Source organism: Octopus sinensis, linkage group LG2 (genome assembly GCF_006345805.1).
Source record: "Octopus sinensis linkage group LG2, ASM634580v1, whole genome shotgun sequence".
Lineage (NCBI taxonomy): Eukaryota > Metazoa > Mollusca > Cephalopoda > Octopoda > Octopodidae > Octopus > Octopus sinensis.
This window is the reverse complement of record NC_042998.1, coordinates 178,153,382-178,168,737: the sequence shown is the minus strand read 5'-3', so window position 1 is coordinate 178,168,737 and position 15,356 is coordinate 178,153,382. Positions and strand designations below refer to the sequence as shown.

The 15,356-nt window shown below is 39.6% G+C and overlaps 1 protein-coding gene across 2 annotated transcripts in view; it reads right to left on the bottom strand.

The window, feature by feature from the left end:
• The window catches only part of LOC115226896 (cardioacceleratory peptide receptor-like), a 161,799-nt gene that overhangs the window by 36,835 nt on the left and 109,608 nt on the right, over positions 1-15,356 (bottom strand). For both annotated transcript variants that reach the window (XM_036500476.1, XM_036500477.1), the window contains exon 4: positions 11,701-11,804. In XM_036500476.1, the coding sequence (XP_036356369.1) occupies positions 11,701-11,804 (104 nt within the window). The remainder of the gene's footprint in view (positions 1-11,700; positions 11,805-15,356) is intronic.

Below are 15,356 nucleotides of genomic sequence, written 5' to 3'. Positions count from 1 at the left end.
GAGCTTGAACATTTCATTTGGAATGTGCGCACTCTGTTGGATAACAAGAGTGATTATAGGGCTTGTTCCTCGCGAGCTGAACCACTAAAACATTGATATAGAAGGTGATGGTCAGCTTGAGGAAGTAGGATATACCTTTTTTTGGAAGGGGAGGCAGAAGGAGGAGCGCAGAGAGGCTGGTGTTGGCTTTGCAGTTCGATCTGATATCCTTAAGAAGATGGAGGAGCTTCCTGTTCCTATTAATGAACGTGTAATGACTCTACGATTACACTTGAAAGGTGGGCAGTTTGCTCCTCTAATAAGTGCCTATGCACCTACTTTGACTAGTTGTGATGAAGATAAAACTATTTTTTATACCCAGCTGAGAGCCATACTTAGGCAAATCCCCAATTCTGATAAAGACATTCTACTGGGGGATTTCAATGCCAGGGTTAGAACATAATGGAAAACTCTCTAGGACGTTTTAGTGTAGGGAAAATGGAACTCTCTAGAACGTTTTGGTGTCGGGAAAATGAATAGCAATAGTCTCATACTGCTAGAGCTTTGCGGTAAACATGGACTTTAAATCGCAAGCACTCATTTTATGCACAAAGGTGATCACACAACAACGTGGATGCATCCAAGGTCTAAAGTTTAGCACTTGCTGGGTTATGTCATCATCCGCAAGCGTGACATCTATGACGTTTGTAATGTCAAGTCCTTTCATGGATCGGAATGCTGGATAGACCAGTCTGGTGCGAGCAAAGTTCCGGATGATGATTAGAGTTAAAGAGAGAAGAGGGACAGTCGGCATTCTTCGGCGTCTGAACGTCCAGAAGATATATGATGCTGTGTTGAGGAAAGAGCTTCAGACTCACTTGTCCAGCATTGAAAATACTACAGCATGGGAAGATTTTCGAGACCAGGTTCTTCAGTGTGCTGCTGAAACACTGGGATATGCTACTACCATACACAGAGAATGGTTTGATGAAAATGATACTGAATTTCAGTGACTATTGGCTGTAAAGCGCCATGCCCACAATGTCTTGCTGCACAGAGGACTTTCAGCTATGAGCGAAATCTAGCACTTTTCCACTATAGCATTGTAAAATCTCTACTGCAGCGATCTCTCAGGAAGATGCAGAATACTTGGTAGGAGGATCATGCTCGTGACGTTCAGGCTGCTGCTGATGCAAATGGCAGCAAGCTCTACCATCATATGAAGCAAGTTTGTGGGCCTAAGATCTCTGCATCAGCTCCTTTGCTTTCCAATGAGTCTTCTACTCTATTTACTAAATCAACAGAAATCACAGGTCACTGGATTGAACACTTCTCTGAACTCCTAAACTATGAGTCAGTTGTGGATGAAACAGAGATTGATATTATGCAACAAAGACCTATCATTGGCTCCTTAAATTCTGCGCCCTCATTAGATGAGGTAATGACATCAATAAGTAAATTGAATTTTGGTTGTGTATCTGGAAGGGATGGAATTTGTGCTGGGGTCTTGCGATTTGGTGGTGATAACATCATACAGTCCCTTCATGAACTTATTAGTGTAGTCTGGAGGGATGGTGCAATGCCTAAGGACTAGAAGGACGCAATTATTCTTCCTCTTTATAACGGAAAAGGAGTCAGAACAATGTATGGTAACTACAGAGGTATTTCTCTACTACCAGCTGCTGGCAAGGTTCTGTTAGATATTCTTCTTACCCGCCTGAATGGGTGTCTCGTAAATGATATCCTATCTGAATCTCAGTGTGGCTTCCGATCTGGTAGAGGGACAATGGATATGACCTTCACAGCCAGACAGATGCAGGAGAAGTGCTATGAGCAGAATATGGATCTTGTCCAGGTATTCATTGATTTTATGAAGGTCTTTTATTCTGTGAATAGGAAAATACTTGGTAAACTTGGATGTCCGGATCACTTTGTATCTATAATTAAATCATTTCGTGATGGGATGGGAGCTTGGGTCAATGTTGGTGGTGGCATGGCGAAACCCAATCCTGTAAAGAATGGTGTCAAGCAGGGTGACATTCTTGCTCCAACACTCTTTTCTTTGTACTTTGCTGCTGCTTTTACTCATGCTTTTACTAAGGTTAGCTCTCTGGGAATATATGTCAGGTATCGATCTTCTGGCCGCCTCTTTAATCTGCGCCGATTTGCTGCCAGTTCAAAAGCTTTTCAGTCTCTTATTCGTAACCTCCTTTATACAGATGACTGTGACTTAGTCACTCATACAGTGGATGACATGCAAATACTTATGAATCGTATTTTTGCTTCTTACAAGGTATTTGGATTCAGCATTAGCCTATACAAGACTGTTGTAATATTCCAGCCTGCACCAGGAAATCCATATGTGGAACCAGCTATCTTGCTTGAAGGAACAATTCTGAAAGCGGGAGACAAGTTTGTCTACCTGGGCAGCACACTCAGCCGTTCTTGCTCCCTGGGTGATGAAATATCTTTCAGGGTGCAGAGAGCAACTGATTTCTTCCGGTCTGTTCAATCTGTCCAGTCCCAACATGGCATTACAAAGCAAACAAAAATTGCTATGTACCGTGCATGTGTACTGACATTGTTCCTTTACTCATGTGAGGCATGGACTCTTTACAGACGTCATGTAAGGGTCCTTGAACGTTTTGATGGTATGTCTCAGACACATTCTGAATGTTGACTGGATCGTAAAACTCCAGACATGTAGGTCCTGAGGACAGTTGAGATCTTGAGTATTGAGGCGATGGGGCACAAGCACCTGTTACGTTGGACTGGACACCTTATTAGAATGAAGGATAGCAGGATCCCTAAGCAGATGTTATATGGGAACTTGTCAATGGAACTTGTTAATGGAAAGGGACCCCGGCAGAAACCAAGGCTGCGATTTAAGGTCTATGTCAAGTCCTCATTAAAGGCGTGTGCTATGCAGGAGACTAACTGGGAGAGCAGTCCCTGTCACCGCCACAAATGGAGGAAGCAGGTTAAGGCGAGGGTTGACACCTTTGAGAGAGTACGTATTCTACATGAAGAACTTGAGCGTGCTGCTCGAAAGAGTACTACTGGTGTAGTGAATGAGGAAAGCTTGGTTTGCAATGTTTGCAGTCCTGTATGCTTGTCAAGAGCAGGGCTCATTAGCCACCAACGGAGCCGCAAATGCAAAATATAAGTTAGTCTTAGAGCGCACAGTGTTTCTGAAGGTTAGCAATGGTCTTCCTCGGTCATGAGTGGACGACCATCATGTATGTATGGGCTTCTGATGAACTAGTTTTCAGCCGCGTGTGATGATCCTGAGCTACAACCAGCAGCAAGCAAGGCATTATATCACTATTGACATATGTCAGGGGTAGAAAGTTGAGCGCCATGGATACGTTGGTCGACCTTGAGTGCGCACTATCTAAATTTAATACACTTACGAAAAGTTCAGTTATAGACTTTCTAAGGCTTGTGATGCATTTCGAAAACTTGAGTCAAAGTTCTGGTTGCAATCGGACGTCAAATCACCAACGAAAGTTGAATTCTATCAAGCATGTGTCTAAACAGCGTTGTTGTGTGAATGCGAAACAGATGCAATCTACTGCAGGCATATCCAACATCTCGTGCGCTTACACGTGCGATGCTTGCGTAATATCATGAAGATCTCTTGGGGATCTCATGTACCTGATACGAGAGTATTGCCGGTGGCAAAAATGAATAGTATCGAGTTCATGATTATGAAATGCCAACTTAGATGGTCCGGTCATCGTGTTCGATAAGAGCAGTAGCACTCAAAGTGGGCTGTAACGTCTCCTTGAGGAGTGGGGTGGGGGCGATGGCAAAATCCAGGAAGGCATTGAAGAAAAATGAGGCGATAATAGGATGGCTAAAAGGGAGTGATTGATGGCAATTACCCACTCTAGTTTTCAACAGTACAAGGAAGAAGGGAGTACAAAAATTTTTAAATATCAAAGTTTACTCATGAAACTTGTCATAAAACTCTAAAAGAGTTCGCGAGGAAGACGAAAACATATGACACCAAACGAAACAACGTCAGCAACAATAATAATAACAAGAACAGCAGCAATAACAAAGTGAAAAGAATATATATAATTTACAAGATAAGGGCAGAAGAAAAATTCTAATGCCAGATACGCCGAAACAAAAAATTGTCGATAACCATTAAATTTATGCGTCTCGAAACAAACCGATAGAAATCTCTAAAAAAATTCGTTATTACCGTATTGGTCCAATTTCGGGGTTAATTCACAAGAAATTTTCCCCACTTCAGCGGCACATACGCGAGATATAAATGAAATACTTATTCATACCCACGGAAGAAGCAAGCACCAAGTCCCGAGCAGACTTAAGTACCCCAAATATATTCAAAATAGAAAAATCTTCGGCGCACCTCCAGACACGTGTGATTCGAACTAGAAACTTTCACAGAGTGATAGAATCCGGAAGTGAACACTAATCTATTATATATATATATAATCAATAATAATAAAGGGTAAAATTATTTAATTAACTAGTAATTAATAATTCCACTAAGTAGTATTCGGCATGTTAAAAGGTAATCAAATACCAAGTGAATTTCGTTTTTCCTCTATGTCTACTTGGGTTGTTTTGAGTATTTGTTGTCCGGAAGTTTCTTCTTATAGTAGAAGAAATAGCTAAGGTTCTTTGGCTGCTATTTCTAACGTTCGGTATATGGTGAAGCAAATTTTTGCTGAACTCTAATTATAATTACACTCATAATTATAAAATATTATATATATATATATATATATATATATATATATATATATATATATATATATATATATATATATATATGGATGTATTGTCTTGGAAACACACATATTTATATATATAACTTGTTTTAAATCTCTGAGCGAGAGATATACAGTAACAGTACGGAATAGTAATGTTTATATGCCAATAGAACGTGGCAGTCATATAAATGGCGATGTTACTGTTGTTTTAGCCCCAGGAAAACATCTTTTCCAGCTGGCTATACAGACACAAACTGTGTACTAATAGCCAACTAGAAAAGATGTTTTCCTGGGGCTAAAACAACAATAACATCGACCGTTATAAAACTACCACGTTCTGTTGGCATATAAATAATACATACATACATACATACATACATACATACATACATACACACACACACACACACACATATATATATATATATATATATATATCTATACAATATGTTACATTACTCGGTAGTCAAGATAAAACTCTGAGTTTCAGATGCCGAAGTGGAAATCCACAACACCATCTCTTCGGTTATCTGGCTATTTGAAAACGTTATGAAAAAATACCGTTAAAAATGAAGGGAAATTACTCTGTTATAACTCTGCTTTGCCTGCGTACTTATACATCGCTCGCATTTTTCGTCATAAAAATTATATAAAAATACATAAAAATATATAAAAATATATAAAAATATATAAAATCTTCTTGGGACATAACACAGAAAGCATGTTCTATCCGTTTTCTTTAGGGGACCAAAAACGTAACAGAAATTTAGTCACATGTGGGCATGATCCGAAAAGCTCTGTCCTTGTATTTAGACATGTGGTAGGGTCTAAGCTGCTTTTCCAGATAAGCCATCTCTCCATGTCGCATAAACCGCACCTTCCGCTGCCGTTAGTATAGGGCTTACATCTGGCCAAAATCTTCCATTGTATGTTATAATCGACACCTTTATCTCTTAAAGACCAAATATGATTGGATAATTGTGTCGCTTTTCTTTTGTTCCAGTGCCTAAAGCTCAAAGTGTGGTTATTGAACCTGGCCTTGAAATTACCCTCTGTCAGGCCCACGTATTTCTTCGTCGAAACGGTGTCTTTAGTGGTTATAGAGTTTACGGTAGCTTCATATATGATGGTCTTGGACATGCAAGCTCCATTTAGCGGGCACAATTCTTTATTCCTGCATGAACAGCTGTTTTCTTCTTGTGTTTTTTGTATGTTATGATTGATTATGTTTTTAAAATTGGTAGTTGAACTAAAACTAATTTTTAAATTGTGTCTATTAAAGAGTTTCCTATAAGCATGGTTAACTGGAAAATGTCTATCTATCAGTGCTAGGAAATATTTACCTATATTGAAGGCCACCTCGGGTGAGTAAGGGGGCGTAAACCAGATGACCTTCCTATTTCTATTATTCCTTTTCCTTATTGTTGGGCTGGTGATAGGTGTATATTTTATTTTTTCGCTAAAACCACTATCTTTTAAAGCTTTATTATAAACTGGGGCAACGCTATTGAAGATGTCCTCATTAGATGAGAGGCTAGAAATCCTCTTACTAATATTTTAAACTAAATTTTTGAATACTATAGGGGGATGGCATGAACCTACATTAATATAACTTAGTCTATCATTGGGCTTCCTATAAGGCTTATAAATATTATTATTAAGATCTAAGGAAACGTCTAAGAAATTGACAACCGTCAGGTTAGTGTCTATAGTTATACTAAGTCCGAAGTGTTTCATTAACTGGATAATATCCTTCCTAAAACGATCTTGTGCTGGTCCATTTGTATTAGCTGTTAAGGCGAGGGCATCATCTTTGTAGATGGCGAAATGTACGTTAGGGAATGTCTTACCGAAGGTATCTAGGAGAAAGAGTCCAATTAGATCACAGATGCCTGCCCCATCATATGAACCCATGCTCACATCGAAAGCGCCCTCCGTGTCGGTGTTTTTTACTCACTTTGCATTCTCACTGAAAAGTAATGTCTTTCTAGCATGGAAGATTATATCCTTATCATTGGTACTAATTTCTATGAAGTCACTAGCGAAGATTAGGGCTTTATCTAGCAGTTCTTTAGAGATAGAGGCATAAAAATCAACAATATCGAATTGTGTAAACCTCGCTTTTTTCTTATTCTTAATAGCTTTAAACCAGTCTACGACTTCTATACTATTGGACCATTGCACTAGCCTAGTATCGGTCTTAATTTTCGTATTTATTTTATCTAAAATTTCTTTGCTAATAATCCCTAGTTCTGACTTGGCTGGGTTGATAAGCCTACATTTAGGGTTGGAAAGGAAGTTTTCTTTGTGGTCTTTAATAGTAATAAAGGCCTCTTTTTGGGGGAGGGTTTCTATTTTTTTATCTATCTAAATGGAGCTTGCATGTCCAAGACCATCATATATGAAGCTACCGTAAACTCTATAACCACTAAAGACACCGTTTCGACGAAGAAATACGTGGGCCTGACAGAGGGTAATTTCAAGGCCAGGTTCAATAACCACACTTTGAGCTTTAGGCACTGGAACAAAAGAAAAGCGACACAATTATCCAATCATATTTGGTCTTTAAGAGATAAAGGTGTCGATTATAACATACAATGGAAGATTTTGGCCAGATGTAAGCCCTATACTAACGGCAGCGGAAGGTGCGGTTTATGCGACATGGAGAGATGGCTTATCTGGAAAAGCAGCTTAGACCCTACCACATGTCTAAATACAAGGACAGAGCTTTTCGGATCATGCCCACATGTGACTAAATTTCTGTTACGTTTTTGGTCCCCTAAAGAAAACGGATAGAACATGCTTTCTGTGTTATGTCCCAAGAAGATTTTATATATTTTTATATATTTTTATATATTTTTATGTATTTTTATATAATTTTTATGACGAAAAATGCGAGCGATGTATAAGTACGCAGGCAAAGCAGAGTTATAACAGAGTAATTTCCCTTCATTTTTAACGGTATTTTTTCATAACGTTTTCAAATAGCCAGATAACCGAAGAGATGGTGTTGTGGATTTCCACTTCGGCATCTGAAACTCAGAGTTTTATCTTGACTACCGAGTAATGTAACATATTGTATAGATAAATTTCCTCTATTTACATAATATTGAGGTCTCTTTCTTTCTTTTGTTATCTTACCGTTTTATCAATATATATATATATATATATATATATATATATATATATATATGTGTGTGTGTGTGTGTGTGTGTGTGTGTGGTGTGTGTGTGTGTGTGTGTATAATAACGGATGGCCTAGTAGTTATGGCTTTGAGATCATGATTTCGTTTCCTAGACTGGGTGGTGCGTTGTATTCTTAAGCAAAACACTTCATCTCACATTACTGTGCAATCACTTTGACAGTTGATGTGTGGTACACCGTGCACCTATTCAGGCAACGTCGATTTGATTAAGGGAGTGAGCTAATGTACAGCACATACATTTGATCACTGTAAACAAATCAGTTGTGCAGGTTGTTTAGCAAAAGCTGAACACTTATGATACGTCGTCTTCGACTGGAGACTCCATCATATAACAAGATTTATTGTAAAGATAAATGCAATTACAAACGAACACTTCATGTAGCTGATCGTGTGGGCCGGCCTGTGATTTCCCTTAGTATTGTAGGTCTCAACATCTAGATTCTAGATGGTCGAGCTGCTGCTGAGAGCAGTGGCTTGTGGTCGGCGTGGAATGTCTTGTAAGTCTTAGGAGCCATATGAGTCGTCATCAGCGATTGAGAGGCCAAACTTGAGATGCTTCTGAGAGTGAAGTAGATCTAGGAAGTACTGTTACTCGGGATGAGTCGACTTCCGCTATATATGTTTCCGTAGCTATGCGCGCGCTTGTGAGTGTGTGTGTGCGTGTGTGTGTGTGTGCGTGTGTCGTCTGTGTGTGTATGTGCGTGTGCGTGTGTGTGTGTGTGTGTGTGTGTGTGTGTTATCGTCTGTTATACTGTTGGCGAGCTGGCAGAATCGTTAGCACGCCGGGCGAAATGCGTAACCGTATTTCGTCTACCGTTACGTTGTGAGTTCAAGTTCCGCCGAGGTCGACTTTACCTTTCATCCTTTCGGGGTCGATAAATTAAGTACCAGTTACGCACTGGGGTCGATGTAATCGACTTAATCCCTTTGTCTGTCCTTGTTTGTCCCCTCTATGTTTAGCCCCTTGTGGGCAATAAAGAAATATATACTGTTGTAGTGAAAATGGTACTACCTTTCCCGAGACACCTACTATAAAGTCAGACAGTCAATTGTTGTAGGAAGTCTGTAGTAGAAGAGTCGTTGTACGAGTTCTCAGCTGGAGTCAGTGTCAGTTACGTGTTATATACGAGATTGAGTTACCATCAAAGTAGACGTTTCAAACTCATTGTCTTGCGGAGCAATCAGCGATAGCACAATAGATGAATCAAAGATAATAAGATGCGGAATACCGCCACAACATAATAGTGTCAGCAAGTTGTATTACAGTGCCGACAATAACATACGAAGTGGACGAGGTTCCACATTAAAACATATATTTTATTGAATTCATGTTTGTATGGGTCCAATTTAGAACTGCAATAAATCTTATAGTTTTAAGCGCAAGCTCCCAAAGGTATTGAATGAAAAGCTGTTATTATTCGGCATATAAAACCTATATATTGCTATCTACTTGATTAATAAATATTGATAGACGAATAAATGCACATACAGACCTACACACAGACACATACAGATATGCATCCATATATATATATGTGTGTGTGTGTGTGTGTGTGTGTGTGTGTGTGCATATATGTATGTAAGTACATGTACATTCATTGATGCATACACGCACATTCATATATACGTATACGACATTTTTGACCGTTCTCAACAATGTCTAACAAATCGAAACGCATGCGCAGCACACTGAGTAATGCAGTGTGTGTGTGTGTGTGTGTGTGGTGTGCGTGCGTTTGTGTGTGTGCGTGCGTGTGTGTGTGTGTGTGTGTGTGTGTGTGTGTGTGTGTGTGTGTGCGTGTGCGTGTGTGAATGTTTGTATGTCTACTGCCGAACATGCACAGAATTCTATCTGTCAGACAACGTTTTGAATAATTGTGGAAGATGTTAGAAGGTTCTGTGCACATGGGACATTAGTAACGTCGATTCTCATTAGTTAATGCTGACCACCCGATCGGAATTGTTAGAAATTTACAGAAACCTCAGTTGAGTGGAGGAAGGTAACTCAGCCAAAGTATATCAGTGTGAAGGGTAGTGAAAAATGTTTGGTTGAAGCATGAATATGTTTTACTTAAAATAATGAGTCCGTGTATGTGCGAGTTTTTCACTGCATATACACATATATTTACTGATATACACACACACATTGAGGAAACCCCCATGAGTGATCATGGGATTGCACCTAGAAAGTTACCCTCCGAGGCACAAGTCAGGGCAAGATTGTTTGTGGAAGGCTACCAATCGCCCATGCATACCAGCCTCAGGAATCTGGATGGTTTTACAGATATTTATTTATTAATATGTCACATGTTTTTATAAATCATATATATCATATATTAGCGCTTGCGTCCATTCTAGTGGCGTCGTCAGATTGAACTTTTTCAGGAATTTTGTCTCTTTTTATAGTATTATTGAGTGGGTTGGGCTGGAGAGAGATTTAAGTACAAGAGGGTGAGGAATGGGGAGAAAGTGAGAGATAGTGCGTGCGTGTGTGTGTGTGTGTGTGTGTGTGTGTATGTGCGCGTGTGTGTGTGGGTGTCTGTGTATCTGAAAAGAGTGTCAATGGAAAAGAAAAGGAAAGAAAGAAGGAAAGAAAAGGAAAGAAAGAAGGAAGAGAGAAAGAAGAAAAAATGGAACAACTTTGCAACTGGTCAGTTCTTTCAATATAAAATGATTCTTGGCTTTTTTGAAATGGCAAACCCAGGTGGTCACTTCAAGCGGGGTAAGATGTTTCAAAAAACTGTCTGGATTTCGTTTTATCATTGTCTTGTGTGTGTGTGTGAGAGAGAGAGGGAGAGAGAGAGTGACAGAGTGACAGAGTGACAGAGAGGGAGAGAGAGAGAGTGTGTGTGTGTGTGGCTTTGTATCTGAAAGGGGTGTCAATGGAAAATCCAAATCCTCAAGTATTCCTGTGAAGATTTCTGTATTTGTGGTATCCCCTGTTTGTGGGTCTGATTTGAATTTTTTGAGGAGATTCGTCTCTTTTTATAGTATTATTAAGTGTGTAGGGGTGGAGAGAGATATAGGATAGTAAAAGGGGGTGAGAAATGGGGAGAAAATGGGAGAGAGTTCAGTCCCACTGCATGGCACATTCCACTATAGCCTCAAGCCGACCAAAGCCTTGTGAGTGGATTTGGTAGACGGAAACTCGAAGAAGCCCTTCGTATATGCATATATGTGTATATGTATATATCTATGTGTGTGCATATATTTGTGTGTCTGTGTTTGTATCCCCCCTTCACAACATCGCCTGACAACCGACGCTGGTGTATTTATGTATGCGGTTTGGCAAAAGATCCCGATAGAATAAGTACTAGGGTCGATTTGCTCGACTAAAGGCGGTGCTCCAGCATGACCCCAGTCAAATGACTAAAACAAATAAAAGAATAAAAGAATAGATGTACATATATATATATACATACACATACTAATATACTTACATGCCTCTTATCCTTTATATCTTGGCATACACATACACATGTGTATGTAAAGGTATACATCCATCCATCCATACATACATATACATGCATGCATACACACACACATATATATGTATGTACGTATCTATGTACGTACAAACATATATATAGATATGAATGTGTGTGTGTGTGTGTGTGGTGTGTGTGTGTGTGTGTGTGTGTGTGTGTGTGTGAAGTAGTTTTTTTCCTAGTTGTTATTTAAAGGGAAATTATCTTATATATCTAAGATGCTCAAAATATATCTGAAACAAGAATCCATTAATAATGATATGCTAATAAATCTTACTCGAATGAATGGGATAACTTTGCATAAAACTGGTCCGCCGTACCAGACCACTGTAAACTTCCACACAAGCTCCGGAAGTACACCGAGGAATCCATTTAATAAATCTGGATATAAAAAAAAAAAATACATAGAATGAGTTAAAGAGAAAAAGTACTGAGGCAGAAAAATCATTCGGAAGGATAAAAGAGATAGACGGTAGGATGAGAGAAGAAGCAATTCGTACGAGCTTTGTAATTAATATTTTAAATTCAAACAGTTAGGCATTAGTATCGAAACAGTTAATTAATATATTTGTAAGAGTTTTACTATAAGCGTGTGCGCCTGTGTATGCGTGTATGCGCGCGCGCGCGTGCAGATAAACTTACTTGAAAATGGATACTTGGCGTTCAATCAAATAATAATATAAATAATATATATATGCATATATATCGTATTTCATGTTGCTTACGTTTTGTGACGTCCTGTACCCATTTGTGCATGTGTATATGTGTATGTGTGTACATATATTGGGTTGCAACTAAGTTCCCACCGTTTTATTTTTTAAATTTAAATTTTTTAAAAGGTTTAATAAAGAATAACAACTAATTAATCAATAATGTATTTACCCTTATTTACAACCTCTTCCCAACGTTCAACAAGATTTTCAATACCTCGTTGGTAGAAATCACCTGATTTCGACTCGAAAAATTGATCCAACCAAGCTCTCAATTCTGCATCAGTATTGAACAAAACTCCACGTATAGCATTTAAAAGAGATCGAAATAGGTGGAAATCCGTTGGAGCCAAATCAGGAGAGTACGGTGGGTGTGGCAGCACTTCCCAGCCATGCGTTTGAATGGCTTCCTTGGTCATATTGGCGATATGAAGGCGGGCGTTGTCGTGCAGCAGGAGAACTCCATGCTACCGATTAGGTCTTTTCTCTTGAATAGCTGTGTTGAGTCGTTCCGCGTTGACCGCTTGGTTCCGTTCAAGCAATTCGTAATGGATAATCCTTTCCCAATCCCACCATACGCACAACATCGTTTTACACGGATGAAGATCTTGTTTCGCGTGCGGTGTCGCTTGTTTACTGGGGCTAAGCCATTCCTTACACTGCTTCATATTGATGTACAGGCACCACTTTTCGTCGCCAGTAACGATTCGGTAAAGAAATCGTCGCTTGTGTCCATGAGTTCAGCGGTGACGAGCAAGCAAACCAGCGGAGATTGTGGCTCGTTGATTTTTGTTGTTGTCACTTAAAGCATGCAGAACCCATGCTCCATACTTCTGAAGCTTTTCCCTCGAGTGAAGATGCTTCTCTATAGCTGTGTGGGAGCATTCCATTTTCTCTGCTAGTTCCCTTGTCGTTTGATGAGAATTTTCGTGCCAAAGTTGGTTTAATCGCTCTTCATGATGGTTTTGGAGAGGTAGGGAAAAGTGCGCGACAGCATGGGCGGGAGCAGGAGAAGGAACTAGACTGGAAGACATGGGTAGGAAAGAAACTTTGGACCAGGCGGTCACGCAGGTTATGGGCTCGTTTGAATGAGGGAAGGGGTAGGTATATACACGTGACCGATTAAGTAGTTATATCCACTGGACAATACACTAACGCTGCAACATAAAAACTAACAATAAATGGTATAAAGATGTGCCAAACAAAGTACATGACAATAACCAAGCCACAATCATCTGGGACATGTCCGTTCAAATTGACAAAGAAATCAAAGCTAATCGCCCAGACATAGACAAGGATTGGAAAAAAACCTGCTTCCTAATTGACCTCGCAGTCCCTTCTGACCAAAATATTACTCAAAAGGAAGTGGAAAAATTATCAAAGTACAAGAATCTTGAAACTGAAGTATTGAAGATTGGGACATGAAGGCGAAAACAATAACAGTAATAATTGGAGCATTGGGTACGATCAAAAAGACGTATGAACAAAAGCCTAGAAGCTCTACATGGGCTTCAATACACACTAACCAGAGAATAGCCCTGCAAAGAACAGCCCGCATCCTATGCAAGATACTATCAATTAAATAGTACAACATAAATATAACAATCCACGAACACGACACAATTTATACAGTAAATAAAGAAACCCCACAACATGTACTCTGCAGGTCGGATACCCAACAGAAGAACATAACTCGCATTGCACACACAACACACAATGCAAACACTAATACAACAAAAGGCTCGGGCTAAAGCCCATAACAAAACAAACTGATGTAATTTAATACCGGGAAGAGTTTGTACTTCCTCTACAGCAGCAAAAACACATAATGCTGCACGTACCTCGGCAACACAGAAGTGTAGCAGGTGATGCAGTAAAAATTATCAAATATCGACGTTTATCTCAGGAGAGTAAAAAGGGTGCTAAGCACGAAAATGAAAGGAGGGGAAAGCATCACTGCAGTAAACACATGGAGGATCTCTCCAATAATATATTCTGCTGCTTTCCTGAACTGGACTAAGGAAGAACTAAGGGACATAGATTGTAAGACCAGAAAGATAATGTCTCTGTACAGATCGTTACATCCAGAGACAGTGTCGATAGATTATGCCTACAATAGGAGGGGAAGAGGTCTGGTATTAATAGAATACTGTATAGAGATGGCAAAAGGAGAGATACAAGGGTGAATGAGAAGCAATCCAGAAAAATTGATTTCGTCTGCTAGTCGAGAGGAGAAAAACAGCTACAAAGACGGCAACGAAATACAAGAAAAAGGATAGCAGGAGCGAGAAAGAGACATCATCTGGGAGAAAGGACTAGATGGTCAGCATCTCAGAGAAACGCAGGACATCGCAGCAGATGTGTCTTGGCTGTGGCTGAAGACTGGAGACCCTAAGAAAGAAACGGAAGAACTCCTAATGGCTGCTCAAAGCCAGCGGCTACGGAGGAAAATCATTAAAGCAAAAATAAATAAACCTGCGAAAAGTTCAAAGTTCAAAATATGTAATGAGAAAGAGGAATCCATTATACACATAAGTTCCTGTGGTCCTTTGGCAGTCCCAGTTGTTATAGGTGACCTAGGCACAGTTACCAAGACTTAACAGCTCCTTTATTATGACTGGCGTGACTACAAGAGTAGCATTGATCTAGAAATCTTCTCTATTGGGAACAAGCACGGATTGTATGAAAGGTCCTTGGTATCTAAGGAAACTGGTTGTGACCCTGTATCATAGACATTGATTCCGAATGTAAAACATTCGTGCATTCCATGAATAATAACAGTAGTAGTAGTAGTAGTGGTGGTGGTGGTGGTGGTGGTAGTAGTAGTATTAGTAGTAGTAGTAGTAGTAGTAGTAGTAGACACGGTATGCGTGGCACGTAAAAAGTATACGAAAATGTCGGATGGACCTGGATGGAAATGGTGTACAGTTGGTTCGTTCAGAAGAACATGGCTCACTGCAATAGTGATAAGAAGCAGACATAGGTGACAGAATGTACGTGGCTGAAATGTTGTGCGTGTTAGGCGAGTTAGATAGTGGTCTAGAATATTTGTTTGTGTAGAAACAGCAGCGTCCCTGATGCGGAGGCGACAATACGTGCCATGTTTTCCATGGGGCTCAGCACACATACACAAAAGCGCCACATACCCCCACTTACATTTATCCAAACGATGAATTATAACATAATTGTAGTTTATAATAGTTGTATACTGTCAATTTAACGT